General features: G+C 40.8%; 1 protein-coding gene across 1 annotated transcript in view; it reads left to right on the top strand.

Moving 5' to 3' along the window:
* SNX4 (sorting nexin 4) overlaps window positions 1–14583 on the top strand; it is a 48203-nt gene extending 33620 nt beyond the window's left edge. The window contains exons 9-14 of the mRNA XM_066632711.1: window positions 1044–1109; window positions 6301–6390; window positions 8289–8388; window positions 11103–11248; window positions 12287–12401; window positions 12744–14583. Coding sequence (XP_066488808.1) covers window positions 1044–1109; window positions 6301–6390; window positions 8289–8388; window positions 11103–11248; window positions 12287–12401; window positions 12744–12791 — 565 coding nt within the window. The 3' untranslated portion in view covers window positions 12792–14583. The remainder of the gene's footprint in view (window positions 1–1043; window positions 1110–6300; window positions 6391–8288; window positions 8389–11102; window positions 11249–12286; window positions 12402–12743) is intronic.
* The last annotated feature ends 2416 nt before the right edge of the window (window positions 14584–16999 follow it).

Here is a 16999-nt window from a genome sequence, read left to right as displayed (position 1 = left end):
TTTATGCTGATGCTTTCCAAAGTTAAATATTCAATCAAAGCTTCCTTTTGGGGACTGGGTCTCTAAGGGTGCAATCCTAACCCATTATGTCAGTGCTTTCCAGTACTGGCATAGCGGTGCCAGTGGGACGTGTGCTGCATCCTGCAGTTGGGTGTCACTCACGGAGGCCTCCTCAAAGTAAGGGAATGTTTGTTCCCTTACCTCAGAGCAGCATTGCCCTTATGTCAGTGCTTTCCAACACTGAAAGCACTGAAATAAGGGGTTAGGGTTACGTCCTAAATTGCTGAAGTAGATTAAGGGACTGATTCTAAGCCAGGGCAGTGCTGGTGGCCAGCATGCTGCCCAGGCTACCGCTGTCCTGCGAGTGCCATAAGACATGTCACTGCCGGCGATAAGCCTGCAGTGCTAGCACAGAGGCTAGTGCTAGTGGATACTAGGCTTAGGCACCAGGAAGACATGTCTCAGGAGCTCTGGCCAGTAAGTGCTCCTGCTGGCTGGTGGTGAGGCTTTGCCGGACTGGGGGGAGGGAGGAGCTGAGTGAAAGGAGAGCAAACTGGGGGGGGAGGCTTGGGCCTGGGAGGGTGAAGGGGACGGCCCCAGAGTTTGCCACCGAATTCTATGCCCCCTCCCAAGCCTGAAAGGCCAACATGGGCTTCTTTGGTTCTGCACTCACTAAATAGTGGGCACCACTCCACAAAGACCTATTGCCGACTGCAGAGCTGAGGGTAAGGGAACAACCATTCCTTTACTCCGGGGAGACTCCTGCCTTATAGAATACAGTGGTTGCCATTTCTGCACCACTATACTGCTGGGTGCCTCCAGGGTATAGGATTGGTATGTTAAAAAAAATCTTTCAGATGTTATGAGATGGAACAGTATCCTTTAAAAGAAATGCACAAATTCAGCTTTTAACTAAGCATAATGTGGAGGTTTCCTTACATAGATATTGCATAGAGAGATTTGCATACAGGATGCAGCTTATTAACTTCCTCACCCTTCATGTGTGATATTGTTTCTTATTTAATTTTTGTGTTTGCCTCTAGTGAATGGAGTGCAATAGAGAAGGAGATGGGGGATGGGCTGCAAAGTGCTGGTCATCACATGGATGTGTAAGTACTGACTATCTGAGACTTGATAGAATCCAGATGGACATATTAAGTAGTGGCTGGAGGCAGGAAAATGCAGCCTTGAGAAAATGGTGTGTGTTTGAAGAATAGCACTGTGGGCTGTGCAGCATTTTGTTTGGGCTTCTTTAGAGGCTGTTGCATTAAGTATCCCAGGGTGTCCCTGGTGATTTAAAAGGATTTCTTTTTTATTATTATTTTGAAACTATAGGAGAACTTGGCACACTGCCAGTGTTTTCTTCCAGCTACTATGCCAGGAACTGGTGAAATAAAATCTAATGTGCTGCAGGCCTGATGTTCTCCATTTGTTTGACAGCAGTAGCTTTGTACCATTCCATAGGCAGTAAGTGAATTTATAAGTTTTGGGCAGCATCCCAACTGGCGCTTTTACCATTGGGAACTTCTTCTGGGAACAGGAGTGTTCTACCTATGAAAGGGGCTTTACGTAAGCAGAGGGACCCCTTGCAGAAATGGATTGTTCCATTCATGGAGGGAGCTTCCAACAGTGGAAATGCTAGTCAGGATGCTACCAATTTGTTTTAATATGGTTGGCCTGCATTTTACGAGAGGGTTATGTTCTAAAGTCAGCGCGTAAAGTCAAAATTGTATATCGAAACTCCCTTAAATCCAACAAATATGTACTATTGATAGGGAAGATAATACAGAAATGGATACAGAAATACAAAATGAGTTTTGTATCTGCAAAAGAGGGGTGCTGAAGGAGAGCAGATAAGCATCTTAGGTAAAATTGGTCCCATGCTGGGTGAAAAATGGATCTCTTCTAAAATATACTGATGAACAGCTCTTCAGTGTAAGATGCTTCTACTGGAACTGTGTCCAGTTTAATTCTGGTTAGGATACTAGCGTACTTTAGGATCAAAATGCTATGAATAAAGGAAAAATGCTAAGTTTACGTTAAGTGGAACTAAAATGCAATCAGTTAATAAATTTGAGAAATTTCTAACTTTTGTATTAAACCTCAAACTTGAACTACACAAGAATTAAACTGCAGTGTCCTTTTAAGTAGTTTTGAACAAGTGACGCTGTTACCATCTTACAGATTATTATATAAGTGATTCTCCATCAGGCTTTAATGTTTTTAAATTGCACCTTCATGGCCCAGCACTATGCTATATATTGAAGCAAATTCTGTACCATAAAACTTCAACCATCTTAAACCAAAGTCATCTTTAGCTCTGCTTTAACTTATTTGGTTGTTTGGTTTCCAGCACTGAATATGCTGAGATGTTAATATTGGCAATGGCAACTAAGCAAAACTTTAACATTCCCCTTGATTTATTATTTAGGTCTATTAAAGTGTAGAAATTGATTTTTTTACTTCCAAGAGAGTTGTAACATCTCATTTTTTGTCATCCTCTGCTCCTGTGAAGAAAATACTAGTTTAACTACACTTTGGTGAATGTATGACTAAAGTCTACCGTATTTTTCGCTCCATAAGACGCACCTGACCATAAGACGCACCTAGTTTTTAGAGGAGGAAAACAAGGAAAAAAATATTCTGAACCAAATAGTGTAATAAAATATTTAATAAACTATAACAGAATAACATTTGAACCATGTAAAGTGAACAGCAGTCAACAGTGGCATTAAGAACCATTATCACTGTCATTAACAAATGGAGAGACTTAAAGATTTGAGTACTCTAGTTTTCTGGAAACCCCAAGAACTCATTATCGCTAGAGTCAGAATTTATGAAGCTCACAAAAGCAGGTGCACACAAATAGGGATCACATTATCTTTCTGCTACAATGATGTTCTGCCAAATTCCAAACCACTGGGCCTCGTGCCCGCTTAAGGCTGATCAGTTCCCCTTGTGCAACTCACCAGTGCAGCAAGCAAAAGTGAGTCCAGTTCCAGTCCACAGATGCCAAGTAAATCAGTCCCATCAATTAGAGTTACCAAATCAGTGTCCAGAGCCAATAAGCCAAATTACAGTCCAAGGTCAGGTTCCAGGTAGGTCAGTCAAATCCATCAGGGTATCCAAGTCCAGTCACAATCCACAGTCAGATTCCAAATTCAATAAACCCAGTCAGTCTCCTCTCCTACCTCCAACCTGCACTCCTTCAAAACCCACAAACCCTTTCTGCCTCTGGTACTCCTTATATCCCTGAGGGCCCTATTGCCTTCCAGTGGCTGCAGCTGTGCAGCACACTCTGCTGGATGCCCAGGCCTTACCCTTAAAGGGGCCACTGCTGACACCACATCTACCTCCTTACCAGATTTTCCTGGATTCCAATACAAGGAGGGGGATGCAGATCTCTATACAGACCCGTGCAAAAACAGGGGAAAGGTGTGGGGAAGGGAAGATCTCTGTATAGACATCACAGCAAGACCAGTGCAAAACCCCTTGCACACAGAACCAACAGATGGAAGTGGGGGGGGGGGCGCAGATCTCCATACATACCAGTGCAAAAGCAGGGGAAAGGTGTGGGGGAGGGAAGATCTCTGTATAGACATCACAGCAAGACCAGTGCAAAACCCCTTGCACACAGAACCAACAGATGGAAGTGGGGGGCGCAGATCTCCATACATACCAGTGCAAAAGAAGGGGAAAGGTGTGGGGGAGGGAAGATCTCTGTATAGACATCACAGCAAGACCAGTGCAAAACCCCTTGCACACAGAACCATCAGGTGCTCGCTCCCTGGACTCACTCCCTAGGCTCCCTCCCTGGGCTCACAAGCCTGCCAGGGGCTCACTCCTAGGGATGCTTGGACGGGAGAGAAGCCTGCGATTGACTCATTTCGCCTGGAGATCGACTGGTAGCTCTCAATCGACATAATGAGCACCCCTGCTCTAGGGGCTTGCTCAGCAAGACTGCCACCCCACCCATGCTTTCCTGGGAGTGAGCCCCAGTGACGCTGACACTTACTTCTGAGTAGACAGGAGGGCTTGCTCAGCAAGACTGCCACCCCACCCACACTTTCCTGGGAAGGCGAGCAGAACAGAGCGGGCAGGGGGCTTGGCCGGGGGTGGAGTTTTTTGTTTTTTTTAGTATTCGCTCCATAAGACGCACACACTTTCCCCCCCACTTTTTGGGGGGGAAAAAGTGCGTCTTATGGAGCGAAAAATACGGTATATTCTCTAGTTAAATGTTTGACCTGTTTATACTGGTGTATGTTTCATCAATCCAAATAGAGATTATGCACATGTCCATAATTTTTGTTCACCGGACATAACTGTAAAAGCCAAACTTTGGAGCAGGGTGGGTTGCTATGAGTCAAGGTAACTTTAAATTATGTAAGACTAATTGGAAACCTTATCCAAAACCTAAGATGAAAGTTCTACCCTTAGATGGGTACAGTACCCTTAGATGATCAGTACCCTTAGATGGCCAGGTGGCATCTGTGACCAGAGGGACTCTTGCCCAGCTACGCCAAGTGCATTCTCTGAGACCATATCCGAATTGAACTGATATGGGTATGGTGGTCCATGCCTTAGTGATATTTAATCTAGACTACTGCAGTGCACTCTGTGGGGGCTGCCCTTGAAGACAGTTTGGAAGCTGCAGTTAGTGCAGAATGCGGCAGCCTGACTGGTCACTAGGGCTGGATAGACTGAATCGGCTATGCCATTGCTCCAGCTGCTATACTGGCTATCCATTCCTTATCAGGCCCAATTCAAGTTATTGGAGTTGACATTAAAGCCCTACATGGCATCAGACTGGAATAGCTCAAGGACCACCTTCTCTATAATGCTGTATGTCCCCCACAGCAGTGTTTCTCATACTGTGGGTTGGGACCCACTAGGTGGGTTGTGAGCCAATTTCAGGTGGGTCCCCATTCATTTCAATATTTTATTTTTAATATATTAGATTTGATGCTACTGGCATGTGACTGCATTTGGGGAAATATTACAGACCTGTGCTTTTAACAAGCTACTATATATATTTTTTTAACAATGATAGTTAATGGGACTTTCTCCTGGGTAAGTCTGGGTAGGATTACAGCCTAGGAAGGTTAAACATTTTCCTGCTTGATAATGTCACTTCCGGTCATGACATCACTTCCAGTGGGTCCGTGACAGATTCATATTCTAAAAAGTGGGTCCTGCTGCTGAATGTGTGAGAACCACTGCCCTACAGTCATTGGATTGGACGCTGCTTAGGACACCGCCGTCATCTGAAGAGGATGGCGGCAAGATGCTGTTGTGGCATCATGTCTTTAGAATCAGCTTCCAGAGAATCTGAGAACAGTCCCAATACTATATGGTCTCCAGCAGAGTTTAAAAACATTTTATTTTCCTTGTCATTTGAGAAGGGAAGAACCCCCTGGGGACTCCTTTTAACTGAAAATCTATAGGTCTTGTTGCTGTTTCTATGCCATTTTAATAATATGCTATTGCTGATGTTACATCTTTTAATCTGCTCTAGTATCATTTTAATTGATTGTATTTAATGTTTTTCATGTTTTATTTTTAATTGACTTTTATTTAGTGTTTTTATTATGTGGCATAGTGTTGTATGCAGTTTGAGTGCTGAAAGAAAGCAGTATAGAAATGTTTATATAAATTTATATTTATAAGTGGAGCCCTCCACTGTACATTTGGAATCCATGGTGAGTCAAATCTGCAGTTTCCAAACTCACTGATTAAAAGGACCCACCTGAATTTATTTAAATTAGCTGATTATGTATCTCAAAGATCATAATTTTAAAGTGGCACCCTGATTATACTTTTTTGTGCCTTAACATTTTGTGCTCTAGAGAGCAGCTGGGATACCATACGTAACTGCAATATTTCTTACGAGTTTTTTGGTATTGTCATATCTGACCAAGAGACAAGCAGCTGAAATGTTTTCCCTGCCTTATCAGCCATTTGTCATAAAATATAGGAGTCACCTTTCAATTTTATTTTTTATTCACCTTTTAACTGTCTGTTTGACAGACAGAACGTGTTGACAGACAAATTGACAAAGTGAATTAATCACAACCAATCTTTGTGTCTGTGTACTGTAAAAGTGCCTTCTTTTTAGGATAAAACTTTTGACTAATACAAAATTCATAGTTTTATTATAGTAATAACTTGGAAGCCCACATGTGGAATTGTATTAAGTAAAGATTTAACCTTCCCTAAACATGCTTTTGGCAGGATATGATGTCTTAAAAATTGATCAAGTTTTGGGAGCCTGGCTTGTTATTTCATATCTTATTTCCCTAGATATGCAGCTTCTATTGATGACATACTAGAAGAAGAAGAACATTATGCTGATCAGCTGAAAGAATATCTCTTCTATGCAGAAGCTCTTCGGTAAACATATTAGTACATCCTTTCAGTTTTGTTTTAAAGTGTGTAAATAATGCTTGCTTGAACAGTTTGCAGAAGTTAATGGTCATTGTAATGCTGTGTTGCATAAATGAGTTCATAGTCCTGCTCGTCCAGTACAGCTTTGGGAAAGATGCTATCTGAAAGTCTCAGTGGCTCTTTTGGATGAAACATTGAAATCGTAGTGCCTTGTATAATGGAGGTGTTATGAGGTGTAGCCACCCTGAGACTTTGGGGTACGATAAGGTATATTAGTCCAGAAAGAGGAAAACTCCCAAAATTGCTCAAATTATCTGCTGCTGCTACTCTGTGCAGTCATGGTAGAGCATGACAGAAGAAGGCAATGACATGATCAATTAAGATTTGAAGACATGTAGACACCTGCCCTCTTTCGTCCATTTGCCTAGCTATTTGCTTTCTCACAGGTACTTCCTGATGAGCTTGAGCTTGGAATTTGGTACAGTTGTAGTCTGTGACGCTCCAATTACTATAAAGACCCGGATATTTTTATACCTCACTCTTAAACATAAGTTTCAAAATTTATACCAAATACTAAGAGATTTCCAGGCTACCCTTTAAGCTGAAATCTGGCACATCCATAGTCCAAGACCTGCGGATTACTAGAAGCCTATGAAAGGGAGCAATTTGTGACCCCCTAGCAATGGGGCAACAAGGTGATACTTGGTTTGTACATGAAATTTACCTGATAAAATATAGTGTTTCAACATAGAGCAAGCCAAGCCACATAGGCATGGGCTGTTAGTCTGTGAGAATTCTGTTGACTCTTCACATGGTTGAATTGGACTGGTGAATTGGGCTGTAGTGCCATACGCGGAACTCAGCTTTCACTGAGTGTTTGACCCAAAGATTCAGCCCAGCCCAAACAGCTGAGTGGTAAAGACTGAGTTGCAGATATTGGGCTTAAAATACTATTATGCAGGTGATGCATAGTTCATTTTCTGTAATCCTGACAATTCATTCCAGTATTGTTGAATTTATTTGAACAATTCACTACCTTTTCAGATGGAAAAAAAAAATGAATTGGAAAAACATACAGGTAAATCTCATTTCCAAGATTACCTGTTAAAATAGCAGCCACCCAACATTTAAATATTTAGCAGCACTGGTCATAATGTAAATAGAGGTGTTTGAAAATGGTGTTATTTTACTCAGAAATAAGCCCGTTAAGTAAGACTTGGTCTGTAATGCTGTCTTACTCACTGGGAACAAACACCTCTAAATATAAATAGCAGTTCTACTCTTTGGCACCTCCTTGCCTTTAAATCTTGTAAATAAAGCAAGTATGGTTACCTTCATGTTAGATACGTCATAACCTCTGTGATGGCATGTGATGGGTCTCCACCTTTTTGGTCCTGTAATGTCACCCAAAGTCTCAAATTTCATATTGTCCTGACTCAAAAATGGCTAACAATTCTTGTATGTAAGAAAACTGGCTGGAAAAGAGCATTAATTGTTTTTATGACTACATAATTAAAAGGACTTATTGGTCAAATGCTAAGAGCTGCAATTTATATGTCTTGACCAGACATGAAAAGCAATACAACCAGCTATGACACCTCCTGATAGATTCTCTGGTTCATGCTTTGTTTCTATACCACCAAACACGAATCTTGTAGAGTGTGTTCCTGTTTTTTAGATGTCCTGACCTATGCAGTGAATAAGAGAGAGTAATTTGGAGATGAAATTATGTTCTTAAGGATCTTGGATTAGTGTAGCATTAACTGATATCTGTAGTATCTTGGGAGAGTGGCGTCAGACTTGTAGTAATGACAATAGGATTATTCAATTTGACTGACATTAGAAAAATCTGATCTTAAAAGCATAACAGCATAAAGGTGAAAGCCTTTCTCTATTGTTTGTAGGACGGTCTGCAGGAAACATGAACTTCTACAGTATGAGTTGGAAATGGCGGCTCAGGATCTGACATTGAAGAAACAACAGTGTGAGGAATTGGCAACAGGAGTAAGCTGCTCCCCCTCCCTCATTTTCTTTTCCAAGATCTAGAAATATAGAGGGTTTAGTTCTTAACTTAAATGACATTAATGTATGGCTTGTTGAAGGAGGCACATGAAGAGTCTTATGCATGTTATACATCTTGGTAATTTATTTCCTAGTGATTTATGCTGTCCCAGCAAAAGTAGTTTTTGGAAATACTGGTGTGTATGTATTGACCACAGGAGCATTTAGCACGCTGCTGGTTAAAGTATAGATTCTGAACTAGGTGGGAAGAAAAAGTTTCCCTTTTAGAAACTTAATGGATTATAGTACAGCCTCACTCATTCAGAGACTTAGGAGACACCTAGTAAATTTGGATAAATGAAGTGCTCTATGTCTCGGGTGGTGATGACATGGGATATGAAGTGAATTTGGATTGCTATAACATGCAGAGGGCTGCATAATAGTACACTGCTCACAAGCATATTATATAATGTATGGCCCTGTCTGGCAAAGAGCATATGTGTGGGTGAATGATAAGTGGTGATGAGTGTTGAGTTGCTCATTGAGTAGGTCAATAGGGAAGGGAAGGCATTTGGCTGGAATACTTAGATTTTTTTCATCTGTCATGGAAGGGATGAGTGTAAATATTAAAAGGATGACATAAACTAAGGGAAATGTTAAAATATTGTAAGTTTCCTTGTCGCTATATGAGAGAGAGAAGGAGAGAGAGAGAGAACATTAAAGCAGTGTTTCCCAAACTGTGGGTCATGAGCCAATTTTTGGTGGGTCATGAACATTTTTTGAAACTTAAAAAAAACAAAAAAAACCTTGCAAGTATCCTTGCCTGGTTTGTAGAAAAGAATAGTTAGCTGTTGAGGTAATCTTCGTACTCCCAAATTAAAATGTCACATTCTTCAATTTTCTCTAGTAATTGGTGTGCCATAGATCATGTGTGAACCCAGTTTCAGCCTTTTGTCTGGCCTGGAAGTCCCTAACTGTACATCCTGCTCTCCAGTTCAGCTTTTTGGGTACCCTAGAATGACTATGGGCCCAATCCTGAACAGTGCGTGCTGGCTTACTGCCAGGCTGTAGCGCTGGGCGAGCGCCGGTGGTAACCCAGTGCTGGCTGGTGCTGGACTACTGCCGAGCAGCCATTGGAGCTCCGCCACTCAGCGGTCGTGTGGACTGCCGAGCAGCGGAGAGGTAAGTGGAGGCATGGGGGAATGTCCCAGGGGAGGGGGGAGGCGGGTGGGGAAAGGGCGGGGAGGAGGAGTTCTGGGGGGAAGGCAGGAGGCTTTGTTCCACCAGATCCAGAGCCTCTGTGTTGGGCTCACTGCCTGACACGAAGGTTCTTGATTCACTGCCGACCTTTTGGTTGGTGGTGAATCGAGTAGCCCCATTACGGGGCTACTCCCTTTACCCAGAGGAAGGGCACGAAAGTCCCCTTCTCCTGAGGAGCTGCCTACGGCAGCCCGGAGTTTGTAGAATGCGGCAGCAGCCATTTTCTATGCCACTGCAGCCCAGGATTGGGCTGCCCAAAAGGTTTGAGGAAACAGTTCTTGAACTCCATTTTTAGCGAGAGTCTAGCAAATGTCTACATACACATACAAGATGTAAGGTTTCTAGCAACCTCAGGAGCACAGGACCCTGATTATTAATGATGTATTATTGATAAATAATTTTATTTCTAGATCTTTGTCTAGTAGATCACGATAGATTGTCTCTTTTAAAAGTGGGTCCCAGTGCTAAAAAGCTTGGGAAACACAGCACTAAGGCCCTAGCAAATAGTTTGCGGTGACATAACATCACCCCTCACTACTTCTGGGAGGCCCATTTCAGGCCAAACAGGCCCAGGGAGACCGAGCAAGCCCACACTCCATTCACCGTGCTGCACTCCCAGGCTGCCAGATACTGGCTGCAGCATTTGGAGATCCACCCACCGCCCCTGTGTGGGCCTCCCTAGAGAGTGGAACCCAATGTCAGGACAAAGGCCACATTGCCTCAAGGCTGGCCCTATACGTACAAGCCATTCTAGCCTCAACAAGTGGTGGTTGGTGGTGCAGACCAACCTCCTTCTTGAGTTCCATCTATACGTATTCCCAAGTTCTTCCTACTCAACTTCCCAAGTTTTTTCTACACATGGAACAATTATGAGTATAGGATTTACAATGGCTTTCAAAGTCAATTGGGATAGTTTCAAGAGTTGGAGTTACAACTTCATTGGCTCAGTTCAAATGTTCTTCTAAACCATGGTTTAGGATCTGGCTTGACACGTTCTCTGGGCTTATGCTTGTGCCCACTCCTGTACTCTCCTTCCTTCGTCGGTTTCTGGCTTGTTCCAACTATAGTTTTCCATGACTTCCAAGCTGGACAGAGTAGTATCAGAAGAGGAGGAGGGAATTGGCTCAAGAGATGGGAGAAAGAAGTGTATGAACTTGTAACTCAGTCTTCATCTTCAATAGCATGGTTTTCAACAATCATTTGAATCATTGTGCCCTGTAGAACTAAGAAAAAATGAACATCAAAAGCAAAAATACGTAGTTTCTATTTCAACAACTTTTGGTGCAATCCTAGGTAGAAGTTTACTAGGTTTATTCAGAAGTCTCACTATGTTCAATAATGTTTGCTCCCTTGTAACTGTTTTTAGGATTGCATCCATGTTTCGAACACTTTGTTTTCTTGAAAGATAATGCAGCACACCAGTTTTCTAGAATAAATTTATATATATTTTGTTTCAGACTGTAAGAACATTTTCCTTGAAGGGAATGACCAGCAAACTTTTTGGTCAGGAAACTCCTGAACAAAGAGAAGCAAAAATAAAGGTGCTAGAAGTACAGATACATGAAGGAGAAGAGCAGCTCAAAGCAAAGAACTTAGAAAGCCGGTAATTCTGTTTAAAGAAAATGTAGACTATTAAAGTCATGAAAACTGAGCTGATGATATTTTGTAAGTGCTTTTTATATATTTGTAATATTTATGAATGTCTACAAAATCTTCCTGTAGCTTAAAAGAACGCCACCTTCTTAAACTGCTGCTCTGAGATGGCAGGAGCTGATCGCTTTCACAGTTAACAGATGCACATTTAATGGTTTCTTGTGTATTATATTTGGGTAGTAATATGTTTAGCAGTCTGGTTGTAGGTTACTTTGCTTTAGTAGACCTGAGTATCAACTCCTGCTGTTTCACACTAGGAAAATTCAGTTAACTAAACTTTGCTCTGAATTTTTACATATAAAACTACTTATGAATGAATGAGTCTTGCTTTACTTAAGAAAAATGGCAAAAAAATAAAACCTCCAAAATTGATATACATGTATCAAAGCAGAATCACTTTTCATTATGTCTTATGTAAAGACTGCAGCTAAGAAAATCCTATATTCATGACAATGTGTGTACTCTATACTTAATATTCTGAAGCCTGGGTAATCCTATGCACCATCCTATGCATGCCTACTCAAAAGTAAGTTCAATTGTTTTCAAGAGAGCTTACTCCCTGGTAGGTATTTTTAGGATTGCAGCCTCAGTTTTGTGTCATCCTCTGCAACCTGTATATGTCTATGTGAGTGTGTGTAGGTATCTGTAAATTGATTTGTTTGCATAGCTACCAGTTTTTATCAGAAGTCTGACATCTTTTCTGAGTTCTGGGAACCAAAAGTTTCCATTTACTATGTTTTTGTTTGTTGAAAAGGATGTAAATAAAATTGAGGCAGTTACAATAAATTTGAAAAAATAAATGATTGATGTTGGAGAACAGAAAGGGTAGCAGCCATCCAGAAAAAGTATCAAATTACCATCTTGCATATATGCGGACCCTTCTCATGTGATGTTACCTTCTCGTTGATTTACTTATTTGGACTTCATTGTTCATAAAGGTGGCTTGGCCTTCCATGATGTTTGCACTACTAATTTGTGTTCATTTCAGAGACTTTGTGAAAAGTGCCTGGGCTGATATTGAACGCTTCAAAGAGCAGAAGAACCATGACTTGAAAGAAGCCCTGATAAGTTATGCTGTGATGCAAATCAGTATGTGTAAAAAGGTAAAGCTGTTGGACAAATGTATTTTTAAACTTGGAACCAGGGGACATAAATTCAACTCTTGAGTACACCAGGGGGAGGGCAGCTTCTCCTTAATAGTCTGCTAATACTCCTTAATAATCTGCTAGCACCCATACCCATCATGCATTGAGGATAAGGAATACTGTATTTTATTCATTTTAAAATCTACAGCTTGCTTTATGTGATATATGCAAGATTTGTGCCCCTTATCAGAATGAAATTTAATTGCATGGATATCGTCAGCTGATTTTATCCAGCTGCCTACTTGAAGCCTTTCTTCATTACAGCAGTGTTCTCTCTTTCTTTTTCTTTTGTTCATGAAGGGAATTCAAGTTTGGACAAATGCAAAAGAATGTTTCAGCAAGATGTGATGTATGGAACTCCATCCTTCTTGGTCAAGTGCCAGAGAACAGAAGCACAAGTGCATGAACATGGATATTAAGTTGCTACCATTGTTAAATCATGGAATCAGTGTAGTTGTGAAAGTAGGGCACAAAGAACTGGTCTCTGTTCCTTGATGGCCACCTTGTGGCTTATTTTGCATGCAGTAGCAAACTGAAAATTGTAGCGCTCTCCTGAGGTAAGGCTATAGGGAGGATCCAAGTTGGCTCCAGTGAATTATACACAACTAAACTGTTCACTGTACTAGGTATTTGAACCACCAATCCTTGCACTATGTATATCATTTCCAGATGCCCCTTTGTCATACTTGCTGTTTCACATTTGTAATGCTATTATGGATGTAGAGCCTGCCTTTCTTACTTTTCTCCCCCCCAGAGTTTCATTGGCGCAGAATTGTGTTTTCGAGTTGCAACCCTATTCATAACATGCATTGTATCTTAATTTTTGTTTTTTTCAAAAATAAGCTAATCTTTGTATCTTCATATATTTGATATCCACTACAGTAAGATGTTATGTACAGTACTTTCAACACGACGTTTCTGTACTAGGAATTTAAAACAGATAAGAATTCATTATAGAATTTTTCTACTTGCCAGCGCACATAACTGCAAAATTAGAAAGAAGATAGTACCATCACTGTTCTTAACCTAAATAAAAATGCTTGACACCAGCTTTAAGTTTAGTTGGCAGCATCCGTTTTAAGTTGGCAGTTAAAAATATCAGTTTGGTTCTGCATTCACAGTTCTTTAAGATGATTTATGCTGAGTGTGTAAGAACATTATCTTTATGAAATACAGTCAGTAGAGCTTCCTGAGGAACACTGTTAACCTGAGCTGGTTTTGCTTTGCACATCAGGAACATAAATGTGTACTGTCTTTGCATTAATTCTGTTTACTCCTCTTGTTTCATCTAGATTTTTTTGAAAGGGAAATGAATAGAATGAATTGCTTGGTGTCCTCTGGTACATTGTGTTCAGAATCAAGGTCTCTCTTGCTGACTTCTGAATCTTAAAATGCAAGAGACTGATTCCCAGTCATTAGACAACTCCAGTGCTCATGAACCTCTTCTGCATAGTAGTATTTAAAATGTCTCCTGAGTTAATGTGGAATCAAGCCAGACCTAATTTCAGCAAAGTTTTATGAGATTACTAGTACTCGTTTGTTAGGCATGCATCAGGTAATATCACCTTATTTGTTTACATATACCAGAAAGAATCTCTTAAGCTGTTTATTTCCCCCAATTAGATCTTGTTTCTTGCTACAGTAGAACCAGGTTTGCAGAGTAAAACATTTCCAGCTGACGTGATGCAATTCTTGATGATTTGTGTGGGGTTTTTATTTAAGAAAGCTGAATGACCAATAATAGCTCCATCTTCTGTTTTAATAAGTAGAAAACCAAGTCTGTAAGATGCATTTATCTATGTCAGATCATTCCATTTCAAAGAACTGTAGAATCTGGGTCCTGAACTGATGATAAAAACTTGTACATTCCAAAAACAATAAGCAGCTACAAAGTTAGATTTTTCTAATAAACTTCCTAGAGTAGTCGTGCCTTAATTTAATACCACTAGGCACTTGGAGTCAATATTTTCCATGCACTTGATCTACCTGGTGCCTTCCCCCACCCCTTTATTTCATATGCTGTATAACTTAAATGTATTAGTATGCCTTTTTCTTGCTAACTGTATTAAATTTAAGAGGGATCAAAAGGTTCTTGTATGCTTTGTGCCAAATATGCTAAATAAAACTACACTTGATTATTTTTTGTTTGGTTTTTTTTTAAATGACATTTATTTATTTTCCATGTCTGAAAATAGTAGTATTGGGCTTCATCGTTATCACTTGCTTAATTTTCTCAATAAGTACATTTTTCAGATTAGCTGGGTCACAAACCATACTTGCATTTGTGGATGTGCAAATATGCGTCTCTAAGAAAAAAAAATCTAAGTCAGTATTAACTGAGGGCCCAATCCTATTCCTGCCCAAGCACTGGCGCTGAGCACCAGTGCTGAGTGTCACAAACGCACCATAAAGCACATTTGCAGCATCCGGAGTATAAGGAGCACCAGTGCTAGGCCAGAGCCAGTTGGCACCGGGACTCAGTGCTGGGGACTCAGTGCAGCTGCTGGTAGTAAGTGGCACTGCCAGGTGGCAGTGTGGCTTCTGGGGGCATGGGGAGAGTGGAACTGGGAGGGGGAAGGGGAGGATCGGGCCTGGGAGGGGGGTTGAGATGGCAGCAGGCTCTATGCTTCCTCCCAGCCTGGGCAGCCTGACATAGGCCTCCTTAGTTCTGCACCTACTCAAAAGCAGGTGCAGATCCAAGGAAACCTGTTGGTACCACAGCAGCATTACCCCAACGAGAATCCCAGTGCTAACCTGGAACCCATAGAATACAACGGTCACTATTTTGGTGCTGCAGTAGACCTGAGTGCCGGCAATGATAAGACTGAGCTGCCCATCAGGAAAGTGTGTGGAGAAGACAGTAGAAAGCACATAAGGCCAAAGCTCATTCAGGATGTCCAAACCAGATTTGATCCATTAGCTCGGGACAACCTATGATGTCTTATGAAATTATGAAACATACAGTGGAAAAAAATGGGAGCAACAAAGTGCCATAACAGGTGTGGGCAAGTGTAGAGTGTCAAATTTATAAGCAAACAGTACTCCACATGTTACTGATCTTGAGTTGGACCAGTTGTGGAAACATTGCCCATCCAAGTTTCCTAACTGAAAACTTTCCTAGTTCTTTAGCAAAACATAAGATATGCCAATTGCAGTTGTGGTTACTATGTGAGATATAAATGGTGCGTCATGAACACCCAAGAACTTGGGAAGGTTGGAGCAATACATCTTGATTCCTGTAGGCTTCTAGTGAAGCAGCAGAATTGGCTCCATTCTCCTTGTGTATCTAGTTTTAAAACTCATGAATTTTCCACATCTTTTGATAGAATTGCTGATGTCATTGCTGAAATGTTTCTTTTTTTCAAAAGACCACTGATGATGATTCTTAGGAAGAAGAGAGATAATGGGTACTATCTCTGCTTAAGGCTGAGGTCTAAACCAGCTCAGTGCTTCAAAGTGGACAAAATTCCATGTCATGATTTGACAATAGGAAGTACTCCAATAATCCTGCATGCATCTTCATTTCTTCTCCTGCCTTCCCTTGTGTGTGCAGCTTTTCTTCTCTTCCTGGTTTGGCAAACATATGGTTAGTGACTTGCTTTCACTGTGATGTGAAGCAACCTTAAAGATTATCACTAACCATAATCTTCCATTTGGATATCTCAGTAAATTTTGTTTGTAACAGCAAGAAAGTCTACATTTTAGGGAGGGTGTAGGGGTACTTCTACTCAAACAATGGTTTGGTGTTATGTCTGAATTGAAAAACAGTAGTGTTTGCATTGCCATTACCATTCTGTGGGGAAAGCTGATTTTTATGTAAATTTTTGCACATTTGTTCTAGGCACAATTATATACACAATTGTCTTTATATCACAGTTGTGTTGGTTACCTCATTATCAGCTAATGTACATACATACATTTCCATTAATCACAAATTAGATAGGAATGCTAATTTTGCATAAGGAATGAATTTTTATTTCCTATATGTACGTACTTGAATGTATAGTTTAGTATTTTCAACTTTTTATACACATTTTTTATTTTTCAAGGTGGCAATCTCGTATTTCAACATTTGAAAAAAATCTGTTCCCAGCCCTTCAAATAAGTGATTCCCTTCTCACTGTAAAGATCCATATGAGTCAAAAATATTAAAAAAACTCCATTGAGTAGAGAAACTCAGAATTCTTCAGATGGCTTCCATAGTCAACCATAAGTGCACAAACACTCTATCATCTCCAGAGGGATAGCTGCATTAGAGTCCTGCAGCAAAAACAGCGTAATGGCACTTTGAAGGCTAATATATTTCTTGAAGCATGAAGAAGTGGGCTATAAGAAGTTTGTTTTAGTCTTTTTTTTTAATGCCATAAGAGCCATGTATCCAGGGCACATGGTGCAGCCACCTTACTGAAACTAAGCAGGTCTGGGTTTGATGGATGCCTGCCTGGGAACCGCATGTATAGAGCTCCACAAGGCAAGAAAGACAAAATACAAATTAATATAACATTACTGCAAGTCAAAACCCATATAACAGTGGGAGAGAAAGGAGACAACTGCGA

This window comes from Tiliqua scincoides, chromosome 1 (assembly GCF_035046505.1).
Source record: "Tiliqua scincoides isolate rTilSci1 chromosome 1, rTilSci1.hap2, whole genome shotgun sequence".
NCBI classification, from domain to species: domain Eukaryota; kingdom Metazoa; phylum Chordata; class Lepidosauria; order Squamata; family Scincidae; genus Tiliqua; species Tiliqua scincoides.
This window is presented reverse-complemented; position numbering and strand designations above follow the sequence as displayed.